Raw genomic sequence first — 22,425 nt, 5'->3', positions numbered from 1 at the left:
GGAAGAAACTCATTCTAGATGTAAATTCATTCTTGAGGACAGAAAGGTATTCCTATTTCAAGAACCTCGCTCTCAGTGGAAGAAACTCATTCTAGATGTAAGAAATTCATTCTTGAGGACAGAAAGGTACTCCTATTTCAAGAACCTCACTCTTAGTGCAAGAAACTCATTCAAGGTGTAAGAAATTTATTCTTGAGGACAGAAGAAATAAGAAAATGTCAGTGAGGACGTAACAAATATAAACTTTTTCTTAGAATATTTCCCTCTGAAATTTATATATCTTAGATAAAAATTCTGTGCCAAAGAAGAATCATAACAACAAGAAAATTTATTTCGAGGTTTTAGTCAAATATGTGTGAGAAAAAACAACTTGGTCAGAGAAAAATATTCTAAGAAAAAGTTTATATTCCTTACGTCCTCACTGACATTTCCTTATTCGTTCTTATTCTTGCACACAGAATAATTTTCTTTCTGGAAGATAATTTTTCTTCAACAAAGAAAAAACAAGAAAAAACGAGAATGGCATTTTTTGTAGTGTGGACAGTGCGACTATAGGTCATCCAAGAAGTCTCATCTCTCACAGCACATGAAAACGCACACGGGAGAAAAGCCATACGCGTGTGACCTCTGTGACTTCCGCACGGCGTGGAAACAAAACTTGGACATGCACATGGCTAAGCACCGGGGGGAGAGGCCCTACATCTGTGTGGAGTGTGGGTACGACACAGCGGACAAGTCTAACCTCGCACAGCACAAGAAGACACATACTGATATAAAGCCGTACAAGTGCGACCAGTGTGACTACTGCTCGGGTAGAAAGGCGGACTTGGATACACACAAGGCCAAACACACTAGTGAAAAACCCTATGTGTGTGGGGAGTGCGGGTACAAAACTGGCACCAAGTCGCACCTGACCAGACATGCAAAAGTCCATACGGGAGAGAAACCCTACAAATGTGTCTTTTGTGATTTCTGCACAGCAAGGAAAGGACAGTTGGATATACACATAGCAAAACACACTGGTAAGAAACCCTACAAGTGTGGGGAGTGCAGGTACAGGACAGCTGACAAGGCTGCGCTATCAAATTATATGAAGAAACATACAGGAGAGAAGCCCCACAAGTGTGACCAGTGTGACTTTTCTGCCACAAGGAAAGGACAGTTGGACATACACAAGGCTAAACACACCGGTGAAAAACCCTACAGTTGTGGAGAGTGCGGGTTCAGGACAGCTGACAGGTCCAACCTGTACCGACATGCAAAGGTCCACTCAGAAGAGAAGCCGTTTAAATGTGACTTGTGTGACTATTCAGGACGTCGTAAATACCAGCTCAACCGACATGTTGCCAGGCATTTCCCAGCGAAAGGGAAGATTTAAAAGTGTGAGCCAGTCGACTGTAGCCAAGTGTATGTGTGTCGCGAAACAGTCTGACATCCCCACTCCTACAAGCCAATGTAATTCCATAATGACTGCTAGTCGCATTTCCCAAGAATCATCATCACTACCATACTACTGAACTTGCAGAATATGTAGAACCTGCTTACTTGACCTTTGACATGTGTGGACCTCAGTGGAAGAGCTTATAGACACAACCAGACAGGAAAGTTCTGTCTTCTTACAAAACTCAACTACATAAGACACCAAGGATACTGAAAAGGGGAACTTGACTATGTGAGGATTTTCTACTCATGACACTTGTAGACATGTAGTAAAATAAGACCTTGTAGAGACAATTTTATTACTGGCCCTTGTTAGAATTTATCAAGGAGAAGCCATATGCATGCAGGTGAAAATGATCTACTAGTACACAATAGAAAGGATACCAAATGTGCTCAGGTGAACACATTTTTTGTTGGATATTTAAGCCTGCCATCTTATTCTTAATGGATCACATTTGGTCATGATGGTTTATTCCTTGCACAGTAGCACTGAAATTACTGCTGAGCAACCCAATTATTTTTTTTAAATTTCCTCTTTGTAAAATTTGCTTTTTATGTAATACTATACTGTCCGAGAGCTTATACATGTATGTGTCTTCTTATGACTATATCATATGTTAATATAGTATTTTGCTTGTAAAGGTAACTAGTAACAAATTACATGCAACATTTTTGCCAACGTGCAATTGCGCATGTTATTATTGTTTCTATTGCACATGATGATGCACTTCGATATACTAGTATGTCCTTTGTCAGATATTAACTGAGGAAATGTGGCTGATTTGATTAAATTTCTCTTAGGAATGTAGCAGCAACAACATTCAAACACATGGCTTGATGTACATTTATGAAGATAGATTTATGATTTGAATCAACATCTGTATGAACGTTTCAATACTTCATAATCATTTCATGAATAAGAATTTATAGAGATTGAAAAAAAGAAAAACTCTTGAGGCATAAAGTTTCATGTTTGGTCATTTCTACAATAGCAGTTGTCTATAAGCTAGTTCACGGTTGCTACTACGCACGTGCAATGTCAAAGGCGAAGGGCTCCCGGCTTGTAAACAGTGCTTGCCTCGACATTATCTCGAGTTGCATAACATTTACGCTCCGACGGGTTTTGTTCACGTCTCTGGGGCCTCCACCTTTGACACTGCACATGCGTAGTAGCAACCGTGAGCTAGGTTATGCCGTACTCTTTGTGTTGCCGGAAAAATGTAGAAATTGGCCAAATATACTGAATGATATACCAGAGGAGTTCATTTAGTCCGTCTTCCACAAGGAAACGTACTGGAATATCTTTTGTTCCAAATTAGATGCAATGGTCGTTTAAGCAAAATTTCCTCTACAAATTATAAGGTCAAAGATCGACAACCCACTGATTATCTAATATATCCAATATGTCAGATTAACTGACTATGATTCAGTTTTTAAAAGAAACGACAAAAAATAGTATGTATGACCGTCAGTAGGGATATTTATTTGTTGATTACTTGTTTGTCTCGATATTGGATGATTTTGAGCTGATGTACTCAGCTGAAGCACTGGCAGATGAGCCTCAAACTTGCTACATTGACCAAATTGTTATCATCAGGCGGCTATACGACCTTTGACCTCCTTTGACCCTTTCTGTCAACGTGTCCTCCATGGTCATCGATGCTCCTTGCAGATGAACTTCTAGGAAATTTCTAGGAAATTTTGCGATTACTTAGAACCCGACATTTGGAGCACGAATAGCGGTACGGAATATTGTTTACTTTATTTGTAACCCTGAATTGTCCGGAGCCTTTTAAGACATTTTGAGGGCGGGCGGCAAATGAGTTTCATGTGCATACATGCACATGGCATGTGGGGAGGGGGAGGGGGGCACTATGATTCTGTGATTATGAAGAGACATACCCTTTCTTCGCAATGTTATTTAAAAGATGTATTTTCATCCGCAGAAACATCATGCCTTCTTTTGTTTTGTTTAACACCCGTGTTCGTGCAATGGGTTCCAAAGTGTTACCAGGGCTTACACTGGACATCACAGCGTCACTAAATAAATAGACTTTTTTTAAAGTGGTCAATCCAAGGAGATTCATAAAAGAATAAACTACAATAGTGTTCAGAGTATTGCTGACGTGTGTACATTTCATTTATTTTACCGTTGATGATAGAGAGTAGGGATGGGTACCGGTACAAACAATTCAGGTCAGGTCCAGGTCCAGAGGGTCAGGTCCAGGTCCGGACCTGTACCTGTACCTGATTATAGTAGTGTCGCAGTACATCATATTTTGGAGAGGGAGACACACGCAAAAATCTCCAAACGTCATGTCTGGAACGATATAATTTCTTAGGTTTGCACTTTGTCTCAAAATTATAATTATACTCTTCTCGCCGTGTGTTTACTAATCCTTTAAGTGTTTCTAGATATGATTCACAGCTAACGTCTCCGAAAACGAAGTTAAATCTGCTGTTTTGTATTTTCTTAGACCAGTTATGTGGCCGCCTGGTACTATGAATTTTCTAATTGGTCCATAGGCCGGTCCACTGATTTTTTACGGACCGGTTTTTTTGGACCGGTCCATTAAGAAATACCGGTTTTGTACCGGTACACGGTACCGATACCCACCCCTAATAGAGAGAGGTAAATAGAGTAAGTGACGTAATGTTGCATCCCCTACAGAGCAGGATGGCATCGTCGAGTTACGGGTCTCCCACTGAAGTTCTGCGTAGGTGTGGGTCTCCCGCCGAAGTTCTGGTTGGCAGACATCAAAGTGTGATGGCAGACCGGCCTGAAGCAGAACCATTGGACATAAGCAGCTGTCAGGCTGGCTTTCTCCAAGTGCCACAACTTTATTTCGACCAGGAAAGCGGTGATGAGAAACGGCACATTTCTGCGGAGCCCAACTTTGTGACAGGGGAAAAGCCTGACACACCAACAGTTCGAGGGAAGGGGAAGGTGCACAAGTGTGAGCATTGTGACTATTCAGCAGGCAATAAAAGCAATCTGAAACGACACATGGGTACCCATATGTCATCAGAGGAGAAACCATACAAATGTGACCAGTGTGAGTTTTCTACTATTCAGAAAGTGCGTTTACGGGAACACATGGCCAAACATGGAGAAGACAAACCGTACAAGTGTGATAAGTGTGACTTCTCGACAGCTTGGAAGATAAGTCTAGATAGACACATGTACGTACACACCGGTGAGAAACGCTTTCAGTGTGAGGAGTGCGGGTTCGGGTTTGCTGAGAAGTACAGGCTATACCTCCACAAGAAAATACACACTAAAGAGAAGCCGTACAAGTGTGACCAGTGTGACTACACGGTCATCAGGAAATCTAACTTGATACAACACATGGCTAAACACACCGGTGAGAAACCCTTTGTATGTTCCGAGTGTGAATACAGAACGACTAACCCCGTCCATCTTACCAGACATATGGCAGTGCATACTGGAGAAAGACCTTACAAGTGTGATCAGTGTGACTATTCCGCAAGTCGTAAAGACCATCTGAAACGACACATGGGTACGCATATGTCAGCCGAGGAGAAACCTCACAAGTGTGACCAGTGTGACTTTTCTACTGTTGAGAAAGTGGGCCTACGGGTACACATGGCCAAACATGAGGAAGAGAAACCGTACAAGTGTGATCAGTGTGATTATTCCACAGGTCGGAAATACTGTTTGGAGACACACAAGGCAAAACATACTGGTGACAAGCCCTACATGTGTGGGGAGTGTGGGTACAGGACAGCTTGCAAGTCTGCTCTATCATATCATATGAAGACACATTTTAATACAGAAGACAAGCCGTACGTGTGTAACAAGTGTGACTACTACTCAGTCAGGAAAGTGGATTTGGACATACACATGGCGAAACATTCTGGCGTCAAACCCTACATGTGTAAGGAGTGTGGGTACACTACAGTTAGCAAGTCCCACCTCTCCAAGCATATGAGAGTACATACAGGAGAGAAGCCGTACAAGTGTGACCAGTGTGACTTCAGCACGGCCTGGAGAACTAGCATGATGCGGCACAAAGAAGAGCACACCGGCGAGAAACCCTTCCTGTGCGGGGTGTGTGGATTTCGCACCACCCGCTCCAACCTATCCAGACATATGAAAACACATACGAGAGACAAACCGTACAAGTGTGACCTGTGTGGGTACCGTGCGCGTCGAAAAGGAGGTTTGGCAAGTCACATGGCTACTCACTATTGAGATAAGCCACACTTTGCCTAGCCTCCATAGCAGACTCCATAAGAAATGCTTTCTGGGGCTTATAAAGAGTTTTTAATGGCATATCAGTTCTATTTCTTCTCAATTCCTTGTGGCAGGCTTCCCTAGAGTCTCGTAAATCTCAGGGTCTCAAAGGAGGCCAACCACTCACAAAACTAGCACAAAGAGAACTGAAATGCCATCCTTGAAAAATAACATCTCAGTTAGCCCTCAAAATACTTGACTCATATAGAGTCTGTGACGGAAACTACACTTTGCCATGAAATTGCATTTGCATTATGGCCTCCTGACCATCTGTACATGTACTGACCATCTGTACTGACCATCACCTATGCCCTATGGGTCAAGGTCCAGATATAGAGGCATGAGAAGACAGGTATAAATAGAATACAGTTAAGTATAGTATGGGTCACTACTGTGCAAGTCATGGTGAAGTGCCAATGCTGTTTCAACATGTGCTTGAAAACAGTGGAAAAGAATTGACATGGGTAGAACGTTTTGGAAAGCACAATAAGTTAACCGTACATGGGAAGAAGTATATCATTTAATATATTTTGTTGTCAAACACTTATAGATAGATGCTTTACATATTCACCTTAACTTCGAAATTATAACTTTCTGATGTTTTTTTAATGCTAGAGATCTTTTGCCATATAGATAAGAGAAAAATGTGCCTCACTTGTTAAAGGCCCCGTCAATAGCACCATAGTCGTTATGATGGGTCCACGCCAACTATGGAAGCTATCATCTATTTCATTTTACTTTTAGTAGTTTTGCCTTCATTTATCTACCATTTTACTATTTCGTAGTATTTATGTATTTGCTCTGTTTTATCACTAGCTTACAGTTTACCTTTTGTGTAGCTAGTGTTCCTTAATCCTGTCAGGGGTCTTAAAAGGGGGTCTTTCTGCTGCCAATATCCACTTCTATATACTTATTATTATGATACTATTCATAGTTTTAGATATGTGCACCAAAGATTAAAGAAATTAACAGGCCTATTGAGATTCTACATAGCGCTGAATCTCGTTCTTCTTGTGTTAACTGTGTTTCTTTATCTTCATGGGTTGATATTAGAAACAAATCGGTCAATTAAGTGAATGAATGAATGAATGAATGAATGAATAATTGAATGAACTTTATTGCTCAACAATCGTACATTGTACAATGTATGGCATTAAATCCACAATACTACAAGGCTAATCTATCCTGCAATTCTAACTACAAAATATTATCGATACCAGTATATGGGTTACAATATATTCATTTTATCGGTAGTTCTGTCTCTCTTTGGGAATGATTTATAGAGAAATTGACCTATGTATGTGGATATAGGAGTCGGGCATGACAACAAAACATGAAATGATATCGCGTTGTGTACCAGATAGGGTGGTGGTGGTGGTGGTACTGCATCTCATACCATAGGCTGTAGGCCTCGGAAGGAGAGTCTATATATATACACCGGGATATCGGGTGATAGGCTGAGCGGATCCCGAACTTACCCGAGCGGCTGTCTCACATTGGACGACGGGGGGCCGTCTGGAGTATTTGCATAACTATGGGGTAGGATGTCTTACTGCTCAGCGGGGAAGACAAAGTCGCCATTGTTTTGAGTCCGCGGAGCTGAGGCCTACTGCCCATGCTCATACTTATCTTGAATTAATCTTAAAGATATAAGAGATTTGTTGAGAAGATGTGCACTCGGATGCGCGAGATCTCTAACCTCGCGTAGTGTGGACTGCCATTGAAAGAAATAAACTTTTCTTTAGCTAGTCTGTTTACGGTGCTCATGTGTGGAAATTGTTCTTCTATTCCGTAGTTTTCATCATTAACACATATTACTTTATTTATTTTTATGGGTTAAAGGTGTATGTTTTACGTTGATATAACATTGCCACCTACAAAAAGGATTCATAGCACACTGAGGTACCCGTATGCAAAACGCATACCTATCAAGCAAAAACAGCTTAATAAGTACCAGAAAGCGGCAAGAGATGTTTCCTGGTTTTCACGCATTGTCTAAAAACTAACGACAAGAGTGAAAACTTCGGGAAAGACTTCAGGAAATGATGATTTTCACCTCAGCAATTAAGCAGCAACCAGCGTGTTCAACATGCATCCATACCTTCTCAGATGAAACAGCTTATTTTGTTCCTAATACCAGCGTTTGTCATAGCTGTAAGAAGAGGGTGGGTTAGGAATCTTTCAGGGGCTTCGATACGGTCCTAAAAAAAACGCTCCCTTATGATATTCAATGGTACTGCAGCAACAGAAAGTGTGTTTAAACATGCACCAGTGCATCCTAAGGTAGCGATATTGTACACACGTACATTCCCAGCGAAAATAGTTATGTTTTTGCCAAGTACCAGACCTTTTCACAGCTGAAATAACGTGAGAGGAAGAAGACAGATTAGGGATCCTCAAGAATGCCTCCGATCTGGCATTTGTCACTTCTGCAGGCTAACATGTCCAGACTAGTTCTGCAGTTCGACGCGGAAGTAATCAAGTCTTTCTGGCAAAGCTCAAGATAGATTGTAACATAATGCTACAGCGCTTCCTAACAATATCCAATGGTACTGCAGCCATTACACCACCCAAACAGACAACCTCGTCAAGGAAATCATCCCATTTCTGTGTCAATATACTTACAAAGTGTAAGTACTTCTATAAATAATGTGTGGTTTTGAAAATTGCAAAATTGCAATATCTTATACATATCCATATCCACAGCTCGGCCCGGGGAGTGGGCCTGGATGGACGAGTTGCTGGCGGCGCAGTGGACTCAGTACGGACTGCAGAGTAGCCTGGACTTTGGAGTTCCTCTCGACATAGACAGCGAGTGAAAATAGAATGAAATTGACATTTCGAACTAAGTATGGTTGGTAAGAACATGTTCGATCACCGAGTCAAGCTGAATTTTAAACATCTCATTGAATCTCCATCGCAGCCAATCGGGGATGACGTAAAAACTTTTACGAGGACAGAGTTTCAATATAGAGGTAGTCCACATATTCACTGTCTTGCAGGAATTAGCCTGGGATGAAAATAGAAGGGAAAGGATTGCAATCTCTATGCGGGAAACGACCGTACAATGGTCTCAGCACAGACTAGAAGGTAGCCTGGAGTACGGACTTTCAAGCGCCATAGAAAACTAGCCTCCTTCGCAGACATCTGGAGTTTCAACAGAGAGAAAGTCCGCATATTCACTGCTTGTGTATTGGGGTGCCTAGGACATATGCCCACAGGACTTTTGTTTGATTTTTCTTTGTTTGAACCTTTATTTATTCAATGAAAGTTCAAGTCGGCATACATGCCGCTTTTCATTGAGGTTATGAGCAAGGAGGTTAATATTTTAACCTTGTTATGAGGGAAGAGGTAAGGATCAGATAAAATATAACAGAGATACTGTTTACATCATTCAAGGAGGTTCTTGCATCATTTAAATCCTAATAACTCTATCAACATATATATCATTCGTATGTATGGTACAAAACAAACAGAGGAGTGAAACATGGTCGGTGTCCGTTCGTTTTGGTCATATCTGTTACTTCAATTAAAGGAAGTCAGATTCGGAGCCGTACGACCGTGTAAGTATTTAAACGTGCCAGCTGAATTTACAACAATACCCAGATAACAATACATTCTTACTAAACAGGAAATGACAGTCTTTGTACAACTTTGTAAGTTAGCCTAATCTCTAAGCAGATCTATAGGTTGCATCAAGACCGTATCAAACTGGCAGTACTTACGTTTTGCAAAAAGGTCAGTTGAATAATTGCATTACAAGCTCCTTCTTCCAGTTGGATACGGTCTTTGCAATCTATTGGGTCTGGTTGGAGACTAAGTTAGCCCAGACAGAGCGGCTTTCGCGCAAAGGACGACGGGTGACGCCGTCGGGAGTATCTGCATAACTATCGGTCGGGATGTCTTACGCAACTGCTCAGCGGGGAAGACAAACTCGCTTTTGTTTGAGTCCGCTGAGCCGTGGTCGACAGCCCATTGATGAATTTTCTGTTTTATTATATTCCTAGACTGGAAACATTATAATGTGACCACCTACTGATAGCCTGGTACTGTGAATTTTCTAATCCGTCCAACAATCGGTCCACTGATTTTCTTAAGGATCGGTTTTTTGGACCGGTCCAGCAAGAAATACCGGTTTTGTACCGGTACACGTTTGTACCGGTACACGGTACCGGTACCCACCCCTAACGTCACTATTACCTTTTATGGAAACATTCAGGAGTGGCTAATAACAATGATGGACGCAATCAAACCATTGCAACATTGAAGGCGGATATGAAGTTAACGACCTTTGACCTCTCCGCGCTATTAGGCAAAATAAATAATGATTTCTTTGTTCTCGGACGTAAATGCTAACAGCGGAACCAAGTAACGAATGAAAGGAGAAAACTACAAGTGCTAGCAAGATAAGACTTTCGATTAACTTAGACTTGAACTTAGACTGAGAAGCTCCCACGTCGTAGGACGCATGTGTTAGTGACAGAATTTCAGCATGCTCTGTCTTCAGCCAGCCTCATCGCATCCTTCCTTCTCCTGTTTTTATTTAACTGTTAGTGCCGAAATACGGACATTTGTGGATCGTTTCATGTCATGGATCTCGCTTACGTTTTTTTTTCCAATTCGTAGTCGCTTTGCCTTATTAGTGCTAAAGATATCACGTATAGTACAGCCAAGAAGAAAAGCGGGTCTTGAAATAAAACTTTGCAACAGACCCGAGTCAGATTTTACCATGGTCAATATTGACTGAAGGAGGCTATGTATATACATGTTGTACGTTTTACCCCCTAGCCAGTACGTATCTGTCAATGCTGCTGTTCCACGTGAGATGTGCCCGGATGCCGGAACAAAATGGCTTTCCAGTATGTTGTGAAAATATCAAACACGCAATAACATAAACATAAACCTACGCATACACTGCCTGCATAGCTATGTGGTTCCACTACGAGTAATAATACAAATGTGTCAAACTTTCGTTAATTTTCGGCTGCGGTTCTACGTGTATGTCTGAAAGCATCAGAATGTATTCTTCACAGAGCACGGCGGTAGAACTACATGGATGGTCGTGTAGCTGTGGTTAAACGCCATAGATATGCATGAAACCTAAAAAAAAAAACACGAGCAAGATAAACATACTAGATGAACTAAATCAATATTGGTGCTGTTATCTGGCCTGTCCCCATAATTACATCTTATGTTCACACACTACGTCTTGATTAGGTCCAACGTACAGTATTGGACAGGGCTAGGTGTTTCAGGGCCCTACAGCATAGACGCCCGTGTAGCTCATTTTGAAAATATGATAGATATGAACATAAAAAGACAGGGCAATGCCTGCCATTTTTAAGGATATCTTGTTTTGCACGCAACCTGTTGTTTTGGGCATGGGGAAAGGCGGGCTAGCTTATAACACCACGACTACATTCACAAAAACAGGCAAACTATCTTTTAATCATATATACTGTTATGATCGGTTGATAACATTTGCAATATTTCACTATCCAGCGGAGTCTCTTCCCTTTATTCCAGAGTTATAGTCTGATATTTACATGTATAACTGCCTCCAGGACGGGCTGCTGGTCATTGTTCCTATCTCATGTACAATAACAACTTTTCATCATTGCTATTTATTTATCAATCTTTAGGGTAGTCCCTTCAGTTAACAAGGTAACTGATTTCCAAGGGAGCCCTACGAAATGAAATTCCGCAAGGAGTAACGATACAAGGGTGCCCTATGTTCATTCATTGTCGGCTGCGGTTCTATATCTGAAGGCATCAGGAGATATTCTTCGTCATTTTAAAATCCGGGGTCCCCTGATTTCTCTCGTTGACGTTGTGCCCTTGGGAAAGGCTTAAGAAAACTTTCCCCACTTTACTGAGATTAAGATGAGTACAAAGCTTCGGTTAGGTACGTCCCTCGGATAGGACGCTAATTGGAGTTGTTTGAGGAGAGCTAGACATAGAGCACGTAAACGAACCCACCACGCATGTCGAGTAGGGGTCCCTGCCGGTGTGAGTGGATAAAATACAGAACACCAGCATTACAATAGGTCAGGTAGAAAATAGAGACAATTACATACAATGTATATATCGAGCCTAAATAACAGTGATATCGCATTTTGGTGATGACTTGGAAGGTAATGGCAACTGTTACACATGTAAATTGTTGATTATCTTTTGAGACGGGTAAATCAAATATCACATGAAATTCAACTACTGCTTGGTCAGGAATTACTCCTCAAAACTGTTTTTGACGCCTTTTTGTCTCCAATTGACAGATTCAGTAATAAATGAGCCAGTGCGCTCCCAGCTGATTCTCGTCTTGCAGCACGTAGAGGACGTTGAACCCCCGTCTATAGATCTGTTATGCCACGTTCCACGGTCCACGCTGGCAGGATCAAGTGTGACGAAAGACGTCTCTTGTTGATGGTTAGCATCATTTTCCACCAATCAGTGACTAGCAATGCGCCGCGCCCATGTCAGTATAAGAGTCTCTCCCCAAGCTCACTTGCTCATTCCGATTCGGCTCCAGCCGAAACCCAGAAGACGACTGAACTCTCGGCTCCGACCGAAACCCTCAAGAAGAAAGAATTCTCGGAACAAGAATAGTACTCATCCCACAACTACCGAAGATTGAACACCGGACTTCTCTTGTGTATGTGAGTATTCTGCCCACTAGTTAACGCATTAAGCACGTCGTTTTGGTGTTCGCTTCTTCATTGTTACAAGCCTAAGGGTTATGGAGCTCTTTCTTTTATTCTGTCGGTTTGGGGAAAACCAACCGCGAGACCAGGTACGTTGAAAATAACTACAAGCCTAGATGTGACATCGCTCATGCGTAATTCCGTTGCCTGCCCGTTTTCAATGTATTTGTCGCCGCTAGACTTACTCTTACTAGTCCCTTAACCGGATGTGGCCACGTAGGCGTTCAGGTGCTTTGTTTCCGCCTTGATCAGAGCTTGACTAATATCGCGGCCTGTTCCATCCCCAGTTCGACCGAGTCTACCGGTGTCTGCGGGCCTCCAACATGTGGAAGCGAGTCCTACTGTGCCTGTGTGGCGTTACAGCATGTGCTATCGCGTCTCCGACCGGTGAGTTTACCGAGAAACATGTACACCAACAGTTCTAGATTTATCAGAAATAATCCCTGTTAGATTGTTAGTGTCCAGTATGATACATAAATGTCCTTGCCTTTCTGATGATTATAATGGTATATATTTTACAATTCAATTCAGATATACACAACCACAAAACATGATAAAGCAATGATTTACGACCGAGGCAAAAACCAACATACGAACAACAGTTTACTTCATTTACAGAAGTCCCTTAGGCCACAGCAAGTAAATTTTATGGATGACATCCTCCGCAGACTCCAAAATTAATGAGATAGGGCGAAATAAAAACAAGGCAGGCCAAAAAAAACAAGATTCCTATATTTTCAAATTTTGAGATCATAAGTCTTGTTAAACAAGAATTGAGGCGACGAAATATGATATCATGACCAACAGGTCTTTTATTCCTGTATTCAACCAATGAGGTTTCATATATAATATAAAACCTCCTTGATTTAATGTAAACATGTCCTTGTAGATATGTATATGTCGATCGCAATCTCTACTAGTAGAATCGGCGATTGTCCTAGGACAGATCGCGATCGCAAACTTGTCCAAGTAGAATCGCCGTTTGTCCTAGGACAGATTGCGATCGCAATCTCTACTAGTAGAATCGGCGATTGTCCTAGGACAGATCGCGATCGCCGTTTGTCCTAGGACAGATTGCGATCGCAATCTCTACTAGTAGAATCGGCGATTGTCCTAGGACAGATGGCGATCGCAGTCTGTCCTAGGACAAACGGCGATCGCGATCTGTCCTAGGACAATCGCCGATTGTCCTGAATCGCCATCTCCACTTTGACATATACATCTCAATAGACTAACTACAACAAATGCAGAAAAGAGCTTGTTGTACCATCATCTGAAGCAACTACACTGGGTATTCATATGCAATGAAACACCTTAGACTGTCAACATTAAACTGTTCTTGAAGATGTGTATACAGCTCAATTAACTAGAACAAACGCAGAAAACAGCTTGTCATACCATCATGGGCAGGAACTACACTGGGTACTCATATGCAATGAAACACCTTAGACTGTCAACGTTTACGACATATTTGCCAATTTTTGGCATGTTGACCACCGTCGGAGGGCAATGAAATTTCTTGTTTTTTATTTCGAAATCAGGCGAAAATTAATGAGCGCGCTGATGTCATCCATAAAAATTACTTGCTGTGGCCTTAGTTTGAAAAACACTTGAGAAAGTCGTTTACAAATGCCATATCAATTTTGTTTACTTAAAATATGGGTATTTTTCCTTAAATTTTGGTCTATTACAATGTTGTGTTGCGTTGTTTACACTTGAACTATGGGTATTTCTCCTTAAATTTTGGTCTATTACAATGTTGTGTTGCGTTGTTTACACTTAAACTATGGGTATTTCTCCTTAAATTTTGGTCTATTACAATGTTGTGTTGCGTTGTTTACACTTAAACTATCGTTATTTTTCCCTAAATTTTGGTTTATCGCAATGTTGTGTTGCGTTGTTTACACTTAAACTATGGGTATTTTACCTTAGATTTTGGTTTATTGCAATGTTGTGTTGCGTTGTTAACACTTAAACTATGGGTATTTTTCCTTAAATTTAGGCTTATTGCAATGGTGTGTTGCGTTGTGTTGTTTATGTTCCGTAACGTTTCCGTCAATCATGTTACAACAATTATGTCTAACTTTAGTCCGTTTACGCTTATCACTGTACTTACTGATTTTTCCTATGTTGTGTTTATCTTATACGCCCTGGAATTTGACTTATTTCATTTGCTAGAATCTTAGTTCATTGTTAATTTGTTAAAGGGGAGCAACTTGTAAGCTCGTAAGCTTATGACGAACATTGCACAGTTGCACTATTGTTTAGTTTTATTATTATTGTATTTACTGGTTTCATTCAACAATATCTGTACAGGTAGGGGGCACTTAACTCTAATAAACTCAGTCAAATGATAGCCCATTTATGTCAAGGCGATAGAGAGGAAGGAAAAGCTGCACATACGATCCATTATGTTTTTCTTAGCCCCCCAACAACCCCCCCCCCCATTATTCTTTACATGCTTATCGACCTCGTATTGATACATCCTATCGAATGTCCTGTTTATGGTAAGACCCAAAGGTCAGTTGAATATCATATTTCAGCACTATGCCATGCCTAACGTTACATAGATTTCTTCTAAACATTTTGTATTTCAAACGTTCACTAATTCGGTGTTAGTTCGTAGACGTAGTGTGTGCAAGTAATAATTTCCTTGAATTACACACAATGATACAATGTATTTAAAGGGATTTTCATACAAGCTTAGACAACAACGTTTCATATTACAAATAACCTCTTTTAAGTTTGTCGATATCTTTTGTTTGAAAGTCGCCTGTTCTTTTGGTTGCCATTCAAAAGAGAGGCTGCCTTTATGAAATATTACTAGAGTAGCAAATAATTTCTGACAAATCTATTGTGACATAAATGATTAATATATTGTTAACTGTTTCAAGGCTGTTGTCTCAAACTTTCAGTAGACTGCCCTATCTGCAAATTTAGTACCAGTATGTTCAGTTGAGTTGAGTTTTGCCCCATGTTGATATGTACGCGATTTCGTCATCACGTTTATTATCTCTATGAAAAATGGAGATACAGTTTCGGGTGTGTCTGTGTGTGTGTATGTGTGTCTCTGTGTCTGTTTGTTTGTGTTTCCGGACTACTGTAGACATCATAACTCAAGAACCTCTCGATGGATTACGATGATATTTGATATGTGGGTGGGTGTTGGGAAGCCAACATTCAGGGTCGATTTCGGAGGCCCTTGTATGTGACCTTGGTACTGAAGCAGAACTTCCATTGTTTTAAATCTTTTGACCTGGACGTGCTATGGTCTTGTTTTTTGTGTGACAGGTAGCTTGTGATGTAATGAAGAATTGGTGTAAGTTTAGGCCCCCTAGCAGCTTGTTCTGGAACTGCAGGGGCGTTATTGTGAAAATCTTCAAAGGAGAATAACTGAAGAAAGGAACGATGGATTTCCATGATATTTAGCAAGCAGGTAGCTTAGACAGAGATGTACATAATGAACTGCAAATTATGCTGATTGGGACTTAATTTGCATGATTAATGAGGAAAATCTATATTTGCAGTGTTTCCCATTATAAGACTCAAAACATGTAAAATATGTAGTTCATTGCAAGCGGAGCATCAACGGATACCAGTTATGCAAATAAATTCCATACTTGCATCATCAATGAAAAAACGGCATAGTTAATCTAAGTGGTAAATGATAAGACTGTCAATATTGCAACATGTGTAAGTTAATGGAAGGTGTTACTGGCCAAGCATATATTATGTAAATGTATGAGTCATTTGCATAAACAGAATAGTTCATGGAGATATGAGGTCTACGAACTCTTGTTGAGTCTGTTATTATTTTCCATGCATACTATAAATACATAATGTGTATTGTGCTATAATGAACACCTCATTTGCATAATTCATGCAGAAACCATGATTTTCCCCTTACGGTACATGCTACAGATCTCATATTTGAGGTGTAGGTAGCTTTGGGAATGGTGCATACTATTGGAATGTGAATTGTGCTATAATGAGCACCTCATTTTCACAATTAATGCGGAAAGTTCATATATCCCCTATTGTAAATAATCTCATATTGGAGGTGTAGGTAACATTAACCTGCATGCATATGAGCACCTCATGTCTACGATTTATGCAGAAACTTCATATTTCACTTTCGATACATGCTAGAGATGCCATATTGAAGATTTATGTAGCTTTTGGAAAGGTGAATGCAACAGAAAGTGCTTAGTCACAATGAAGACATCATTTGCATAATCAATGCAGAATCTTTATATCTTACTTGGGGTACATGCTACATATGTCATATTTGAGGTGTAGGTAGCGTCAGGAAAAAAAATATGACTAGACCTGAATGTGCGTTATCCTAATGAGGACTTCATTTGCATAATCTAATCAGACACTTATATTTTTCTTACGGAAAATGTTACGAATGTCATATTGGAGGGGTAGATGGCTTAAAGGGAAACGGTAGGAAAGGTGAATATAACTGAATTTGCATAACTACTGCACAGATTTTATATTTCCTTTATGGTACATGCCTCAGATGTCATATTGAAGGTGTTTTTTTTTATCTTCAGGAAAGGTGAATACACCTGAATGTTCATTATATTAATGACCACCTCATTTGCATGCTTTCTGCAGAAATTTCCCATTTTCTTTTACGGTACATGCTACAGATGTCATATTTGAGATGTAGGTAGCTTTAGAAAAGATGAATACAACAGTATGTTTGTTATGCTAATGAGGAACTCATTGGCATTAGTTCTGCAGAAACTTATACTTCCCTTTCGAAAAATGCTAAGAATATCATATTCGATGTGCAGGAAATGTGAATACAACAGAAGGCGAGTTATGCCAATGAGGTCTTTATTTGCATAATTAATGCAGAAGCTTCATATGTCTTTTGTGCTCACTGTTAGAGATTTCCTATTCGATATACATATAGCTCAATGCAATGGAATGCGTGTTATGCTACTTTGCACCTACTTTGCATAATGCAGAAACGTCATTTTTCATACCTCCTTCATTAATTGGAGGAATATATCCTGCATTCTCTAGTTGCATTTGCTCTGGCTTTGTCTCGTTTATGGGTCAATTTAGAAGCATGACGAGTTTTCTAGCTTTAGTGATCAGCGACTAGTAATGAGTTGTTGTGTAGCCTTAATCGGTTGAGATATCTTGCATATTTCTGGATAATGCCATGGCCAGGGATGTAACTAATTTCTGAACTGCAGGCCTTGTACATGTGTGCCTGTACCATGTGGGGCATTCGCCATGTATTACTCTCATAAGCTTCATATCTGACTTATTCAACCGGTTTGTTTTTCACAGTAAGTCTTTTTGCCATATTGGACTTGCTTCCTATTATCAATTGGTTGGTTGCTGACGCGTCTACTTTTGGTTTTGTAATCAACTATAATTACCCATTGGTAGCTTGTCTTCATTTCTATTTTTGACATCAACTATCGATAAGTGTAGGGGGCTAGCAATCTAACATGCTAGAGGAGAACTTAATGTCCCTAGGAAGGACCTCTGCAACAAGCAAAGGTATTTCCCTGTATTCCCTGTATGTTTTTTTTAAAACTCCATTCAGTAAACACATAAGTACATACATATAAATCATACAGTGCATTTACTTACACAATAGCACATGTTAAGGAGAGGTAAAGAGTGATGTGCAGATGGTTTGTCTTCTAAGGGATTATTGTCATAGTCATATATTTGCATATTTGATTTAGTTAACTTTTAAAATACTTGAAGTAGGGTTTGATGTCTTGTACAAAACAGGTGTAATCTAGAAAGACAATATTTGCGAGAGCAAATACAACATATTTCATCCATTTCCCTCCCCACATCCACAAAAAATTTACGTTTTCATAATCACCCAAGTCCAGAATTGAACAAATATTCCCCATATACAAGTATGGACCCTTCAAGCGGCGAATAGATCAACAAGTAGCATGCAACTTTCAGAACGTAAACAACTAAAACCTTGCCGAAGATTTCTACTGCGGAAGAATTTCCGCAATCTGAAACTTTTGCTGGACACCATGCAAATTTGCTTATTTCGTAATGTAGCAATAACACATACAGTACCAGTGATACCACAAAAACAAAAAACGTTCCTAACAAACAGATACACAACCACTTGTAAATAGATGAGCTTTTGTGTACTTTAGGTGTTAGCGAAAACAAGTAATCAAGCCATTGTTATAAATGTATATACAGGAAGGAATATAGAGCATTACATTTATAATCGAAACACCACAAGAAATTTTTCTTAATGTAGTCGTTAATTTTTTCCCTTCTCAGTTGATCATAATTTCAGCATGACACAGTATTTCCAACACAAGGGCGGGATTTCTGGTAATTATATTGGAATAGTAAGAAACCTCCCCATTTTGAGAACAAGCATTCTTTTCCCCTTAATGAGTCTTTTTACCCATGTTGTGTTCAATGCCTTTTTCATGGTACTGAAAACCATCATCTGAAGGCCTCCTCGTATTTTTGTCCAATCAATGTTTTCATCTTAACTCTGGGTGCGTTTTTTCGCCAAACATACACTGCACGAAATGGCCTCGTTTCCCGGCGTATACGTACCGGGATTTTTCTGTATTTTTGTCGGATACTGACGGATACTGACGGATACATGCGGATTCGTGTAAGGTATCCGACTATTTCCGCACCGGTATATGGAATATTTCCTGAAGAATCCGAAAGTAAGGGATTTTCGACGAATACGGAGCCGTACACTGTACGGAAATGCCACCGATCCTGACGGATACGAACAGGAATTTTTCTGTATTTTTGGCGGATACTGACGGATACATGCGGATTCGTGTAACGTATCCGACTATTTCCGCACCGGTATATGGAATATTTCCTGAAGAATCCGAAAGTAAGGGATTTTCGACGAATACGGAGCCGTACACTGTACGGAAATGCCACCGATCCTGACGGATACGAACAGGAATTTTTCTGTATTTTTGGCGGATACTGACGGATATATGCGGATTCGTGTAACGTATCCGACTATTTCCGCACCGGTATATGGAATATTTCCTGAAGAATCCGAAAGTAAGGGATTTTCGACGAATACGGAGCCGTACACTGTACGGAAATGCCACAGATCCTGACGGATGCGTACAGGGATTTTTCTGTATTTTGAAGAAAATGGTGAATACTGACGGATACAGGTGGACCCAACAACGAATCCGTAACGGATCCGACTATGTGCTTGCATTCCTAATTTAACTATACCCAAAACATCATTTTGAATGACAGGAAGTTTGGGAAAGCCTGTATGTAACATATGTATCATTTCATATCTCAACATAATGTATTTCTAAGTTCAAAAACTATCAAATACAATACAATACGGAAGTACTATATGGCTAAATGATCCATTTCATTTGAGACAGGCTGAGGGACATCCACATACTCAAAGCACCACTGCATATGCAGGTTAATGTCGGTAAATTGGGGTTGTGCAAGCACAATGTTCTGAAAAATTATGAAATGTATTACAAGTAACACCATCACAACATTGTGGTAATATTTACTACTGTATAGTGCCCTTGGACCAAAATTATCTACATGTTCTAAATATTCCACTAAAGTAATAAAAGCCTTATTTGTGGCCAGCTCTTAGTCTAAAAGCCATCAGATACAATTATTTCAAATACAGAGGTTGAAAAAAGAAAGTAACATTATACTGTCTGAAGAACTCCCATGATGACACGCCACATTTTAAACGTAAGTAGCATATGCCGTGGAACTGCATGTGTATAATCGTCCTCTCCCCATTCTCTGACTACATCTGAGTTCACTTCTTCCATGCATTCTTGGTAAGGGACAGGTAAGGCTGATGTCTTCTGTATCTGCATGTTGGACTCAGCTTGGAGTCCATCTTGTGATGAACCAGTTCCTATATGATAAAACCAAATGATGAATAAATATCAATTCACGTATTTAAGGAACATGTCACATGATTTTGACATGGGCTTCGTTTCATCACAGCAGCTACAAAAAACACGGGACAATGGATATCCATCATGCCTCTCTCAGCTAACATTGAAGTGTACCGATGATGGACTTACCAAAGGAGCCTGAGGTACTCAGCAGCTGAGCATCTGACAGTTGATTGCTTTGTTCCCAGCCAAGGTCCTCACAATATGTGCTGCATTTGTGAAGGAAGTATCTGCCGATGCTGTACTGGATATATATATATATAAATGGAAACAATGACAAATATTAAACATATCACATACTCGCATGTGTAAAAAAATGAATCTGGGCATCGTTGAATTGACTACGTAAAACTTACATCTATAACTTGAATATGATATTGATCAAACATGCACAGCTATAACTGAATGAAATAATCACTGAGGCACACTACTGCCTCCTTATAAGTTCTAGTTCACTATCCACAAATTGTGGGATCTTTGTGGGACAAATACTTATGACATTTTCTTCCCTTCCATATCTTTAATTATCTTTCCCTCCACTGCTTGCTATTTTGTATCTGAAACGTTAACCAGACACACATGTCTGCTGACCATTGGCAAGAACGAACAAATTGAAATTTTAAATTTCCTAGATCCTAACGCCGTAAAAGGGCAGGTCGGCTGGAGAATTCTTATGGTCATGCGAATGCGATGATATGTCAAGCCACAATAGGAGGATAACTGGCGTCAAAACTAGTTAGAAACGGGAATTTTTCAATTTGTACTTACCAAAGGGCAGTCCCTCAAAATGATGAATCAACTCCCTACCAGCGTTTACAAGGGGGGAGGGGGGCGACGAATATTGCATGCACGAAGAAGACAACGTCGCACTTCCGTGCGTTTGAGTTTACACCGAATTCCCTTCGACTCTCAAGTCACTCAAAAATCACTGGTCGACCATGGTAGACTCTGGCGATGCCATGTTAAGCACAGAAGGTGATGAAACGCCGTTCTTGTCTGTGCTGTTAACCGAAAGAAAACCGTTAACGTTTGTCGCGCCCAGAAGTGTATTGTGGGTAATTTGGATATCCGACACGAATCCGTGTTCCGTACACGTCAGGATCCGAGACAGCTCATGACTTCTAACATATTGGCAAATCTGAACTTCTAACATATTGGCAAATACATAAAAAAATGAAAGATCCGAGTAGATATTGTATCTGTACCCGAAACGTATCCAGACGTATACGGCATCAGAATTGCTGGATCTGAGGTGTTCCTGGTATTTGTCCGAATTTGCTCGGAAACGTTCCGTATCTGTACCCGAAACATATGAAGGATCCAGACGTATACGGCGCGGGAATTGTCGGATCTGAGGTGCATCGGATCCAATCGGAAACGTTCCGTATCTGCTATGATGCGCAATTCCGGATCTGGTGGATTCGTCAGGATCTGAGATCATGCCGCGTGCCGTGCAGTGTGTATTTGTTGGTCAGGATCCGAAGCAACTACCGACAAACAATCCGAACATCTCTGCCATATTGACAAATATCTAGAAACGAAGGATCCGCGCAAATATCCTCAGGTATCCGACGCGCATCACGGATCCAGACGTATACGGCGTCGGAATTGCCGGATCTGAGGTGTACCTGGTAATTGTCTGAATTTGCTCGGAAACGTTCCGTATCTGTACCCGAAACGTATGAAGGATCCAGACGTATACGGCGCCGGAATTGTCTGATCTGAGGTGTATCGGATCCAATCGGAAACGTTCCGTATCTGCTATGATGCGCAATTCCGGATCTGCTGGATTCGTCAGGAAATGAGATCATGCCGTGCCGTGTGTATTTATTCGTCAGGATCCGAAGCAACTACCGACATACAAACAATCCGAACATTCCAAATATCAAAAAACGAGGGATCCGCGCAAATATCTTCGGGTATCCGAGGCGCATCACGAATCCAGAAGAATACGGCGTCGGAATTGATCGGATCTGCGGGCACTTCAGTATCCGAGCAGTGAACTGGGATTTTTCCGGATTCGCTCGGAAACGCCATGAGGCCCGATTCCGGATACGTCGGATCCGTCAGGATA

At 40.6% G+C, this 22,425-nt stretch overlaps 3 protein-coding genes and 1 long non-coding RNA gene across 5 annotated transcripts in view; 3 read left to right on the top strand and 1 right to left on the bottom strand.

Moving 5' to 3' along the window:
* The first annotated feature begins 539 nt into the window (after positions 1-539).
* On the top strand, positions 540-2,150 carry LOC136449137 (gastrula zinc finger protein XlCGF57.1-like). The gene has a single exon (XM_066448991.1). The coding sequence runs from the start codon at positions 587-589 to the stop codon at positions 1,376-1,378; it is 792 nt and encodes a 263-aa protein (XP_066305088.1). The 5' UTR covers positions 540-586; the 3' UTR covers positions 1,379-2,150.
* Positions 2,151-3,056: 906 nt separating this feature from the next.
* Positions 3,057-6,702, top strand: LOC136449135 (zinc finger protein 226-like). The gene is made up of 2 exons (XM_066448988.1): positions 3,057-3,182; positions 4,112-6,702. Exon 2 carries the CDS (start codon positions 4,118-4,120, stop codon positions 5,654-5,656), a length of 1,539 nt encoding a protein of 512 aa, XP_066305085.1. The 5' UTR covers positions 3,057-3,182; positions 4,112-4,117; the 3' UTR covers positions 5,657-6,702.
* A 5,391-nt stretch (positions 6,703-12,093) lies between these two features.
* The window catches only part of LOC136448643 (uncharacterized), a 38,353-nt gene continuing 28,021 nt past the window's right edge, over positions 12,094-22,425 (top strand). Inside the window, exons 1-2 of the mRNA XM_066448281.1 lie at positions 12,094-12,354; positions 12,687-12,786. Coding sequence (XP_066304378.1) covers positions 12,723-12,786 — 64 coding nt within the window. The 5' untranslated portion in view covers positions 12,094-12,354; positions 12,687-12,722. The remainder of the gene's footprint in view (positions 12,355-12,686; positions 12,787-22,425) is intronic.
* Positions 19,522-22,424, bottom strand: LOC136449139 (uncharacterized). Of its 2 annotated transcripts, XR_010757984.1 has the most exons (3): positions 21,120-22,424; positions 20,481-20,595; positions 19,522-20,308 (listed from the first exon to the last, which is right to left on the bottom strand). It is a non-coding gene; the product is annotated as an uncharacterized lncRNA (long non-coding RNA). The 2 variants fall into 2 exon arrangements; XR_010757983.1 differs by lacking the exon at positions 21,120-22,424 and having other exon boundaries at positions 20,481-21,100.

This window comes from Branchiostoma lanceolatum, chromosome 14 (genome assembly GCF_035083965.1).
Source record: "Branchiostoma lanceolatum isolate klBraLanc5 chromosome 14, klBraLanc5.hap2, whole genome shotgun sequence".
In the NCBI taxonomy this organism is placed as follows: Eukaryota; Metazoa; Chordata; class Leptocardii; order Amphioxiformes; family Branchiostomatidae; genus Branchiostoma; species Branchiostoma lanceolatum.
The sequence above is the reverse complement of the archived record's forward strand: the minus strand, read 5'-3'. Positions and strand labels throughout refer to the sequence as shown.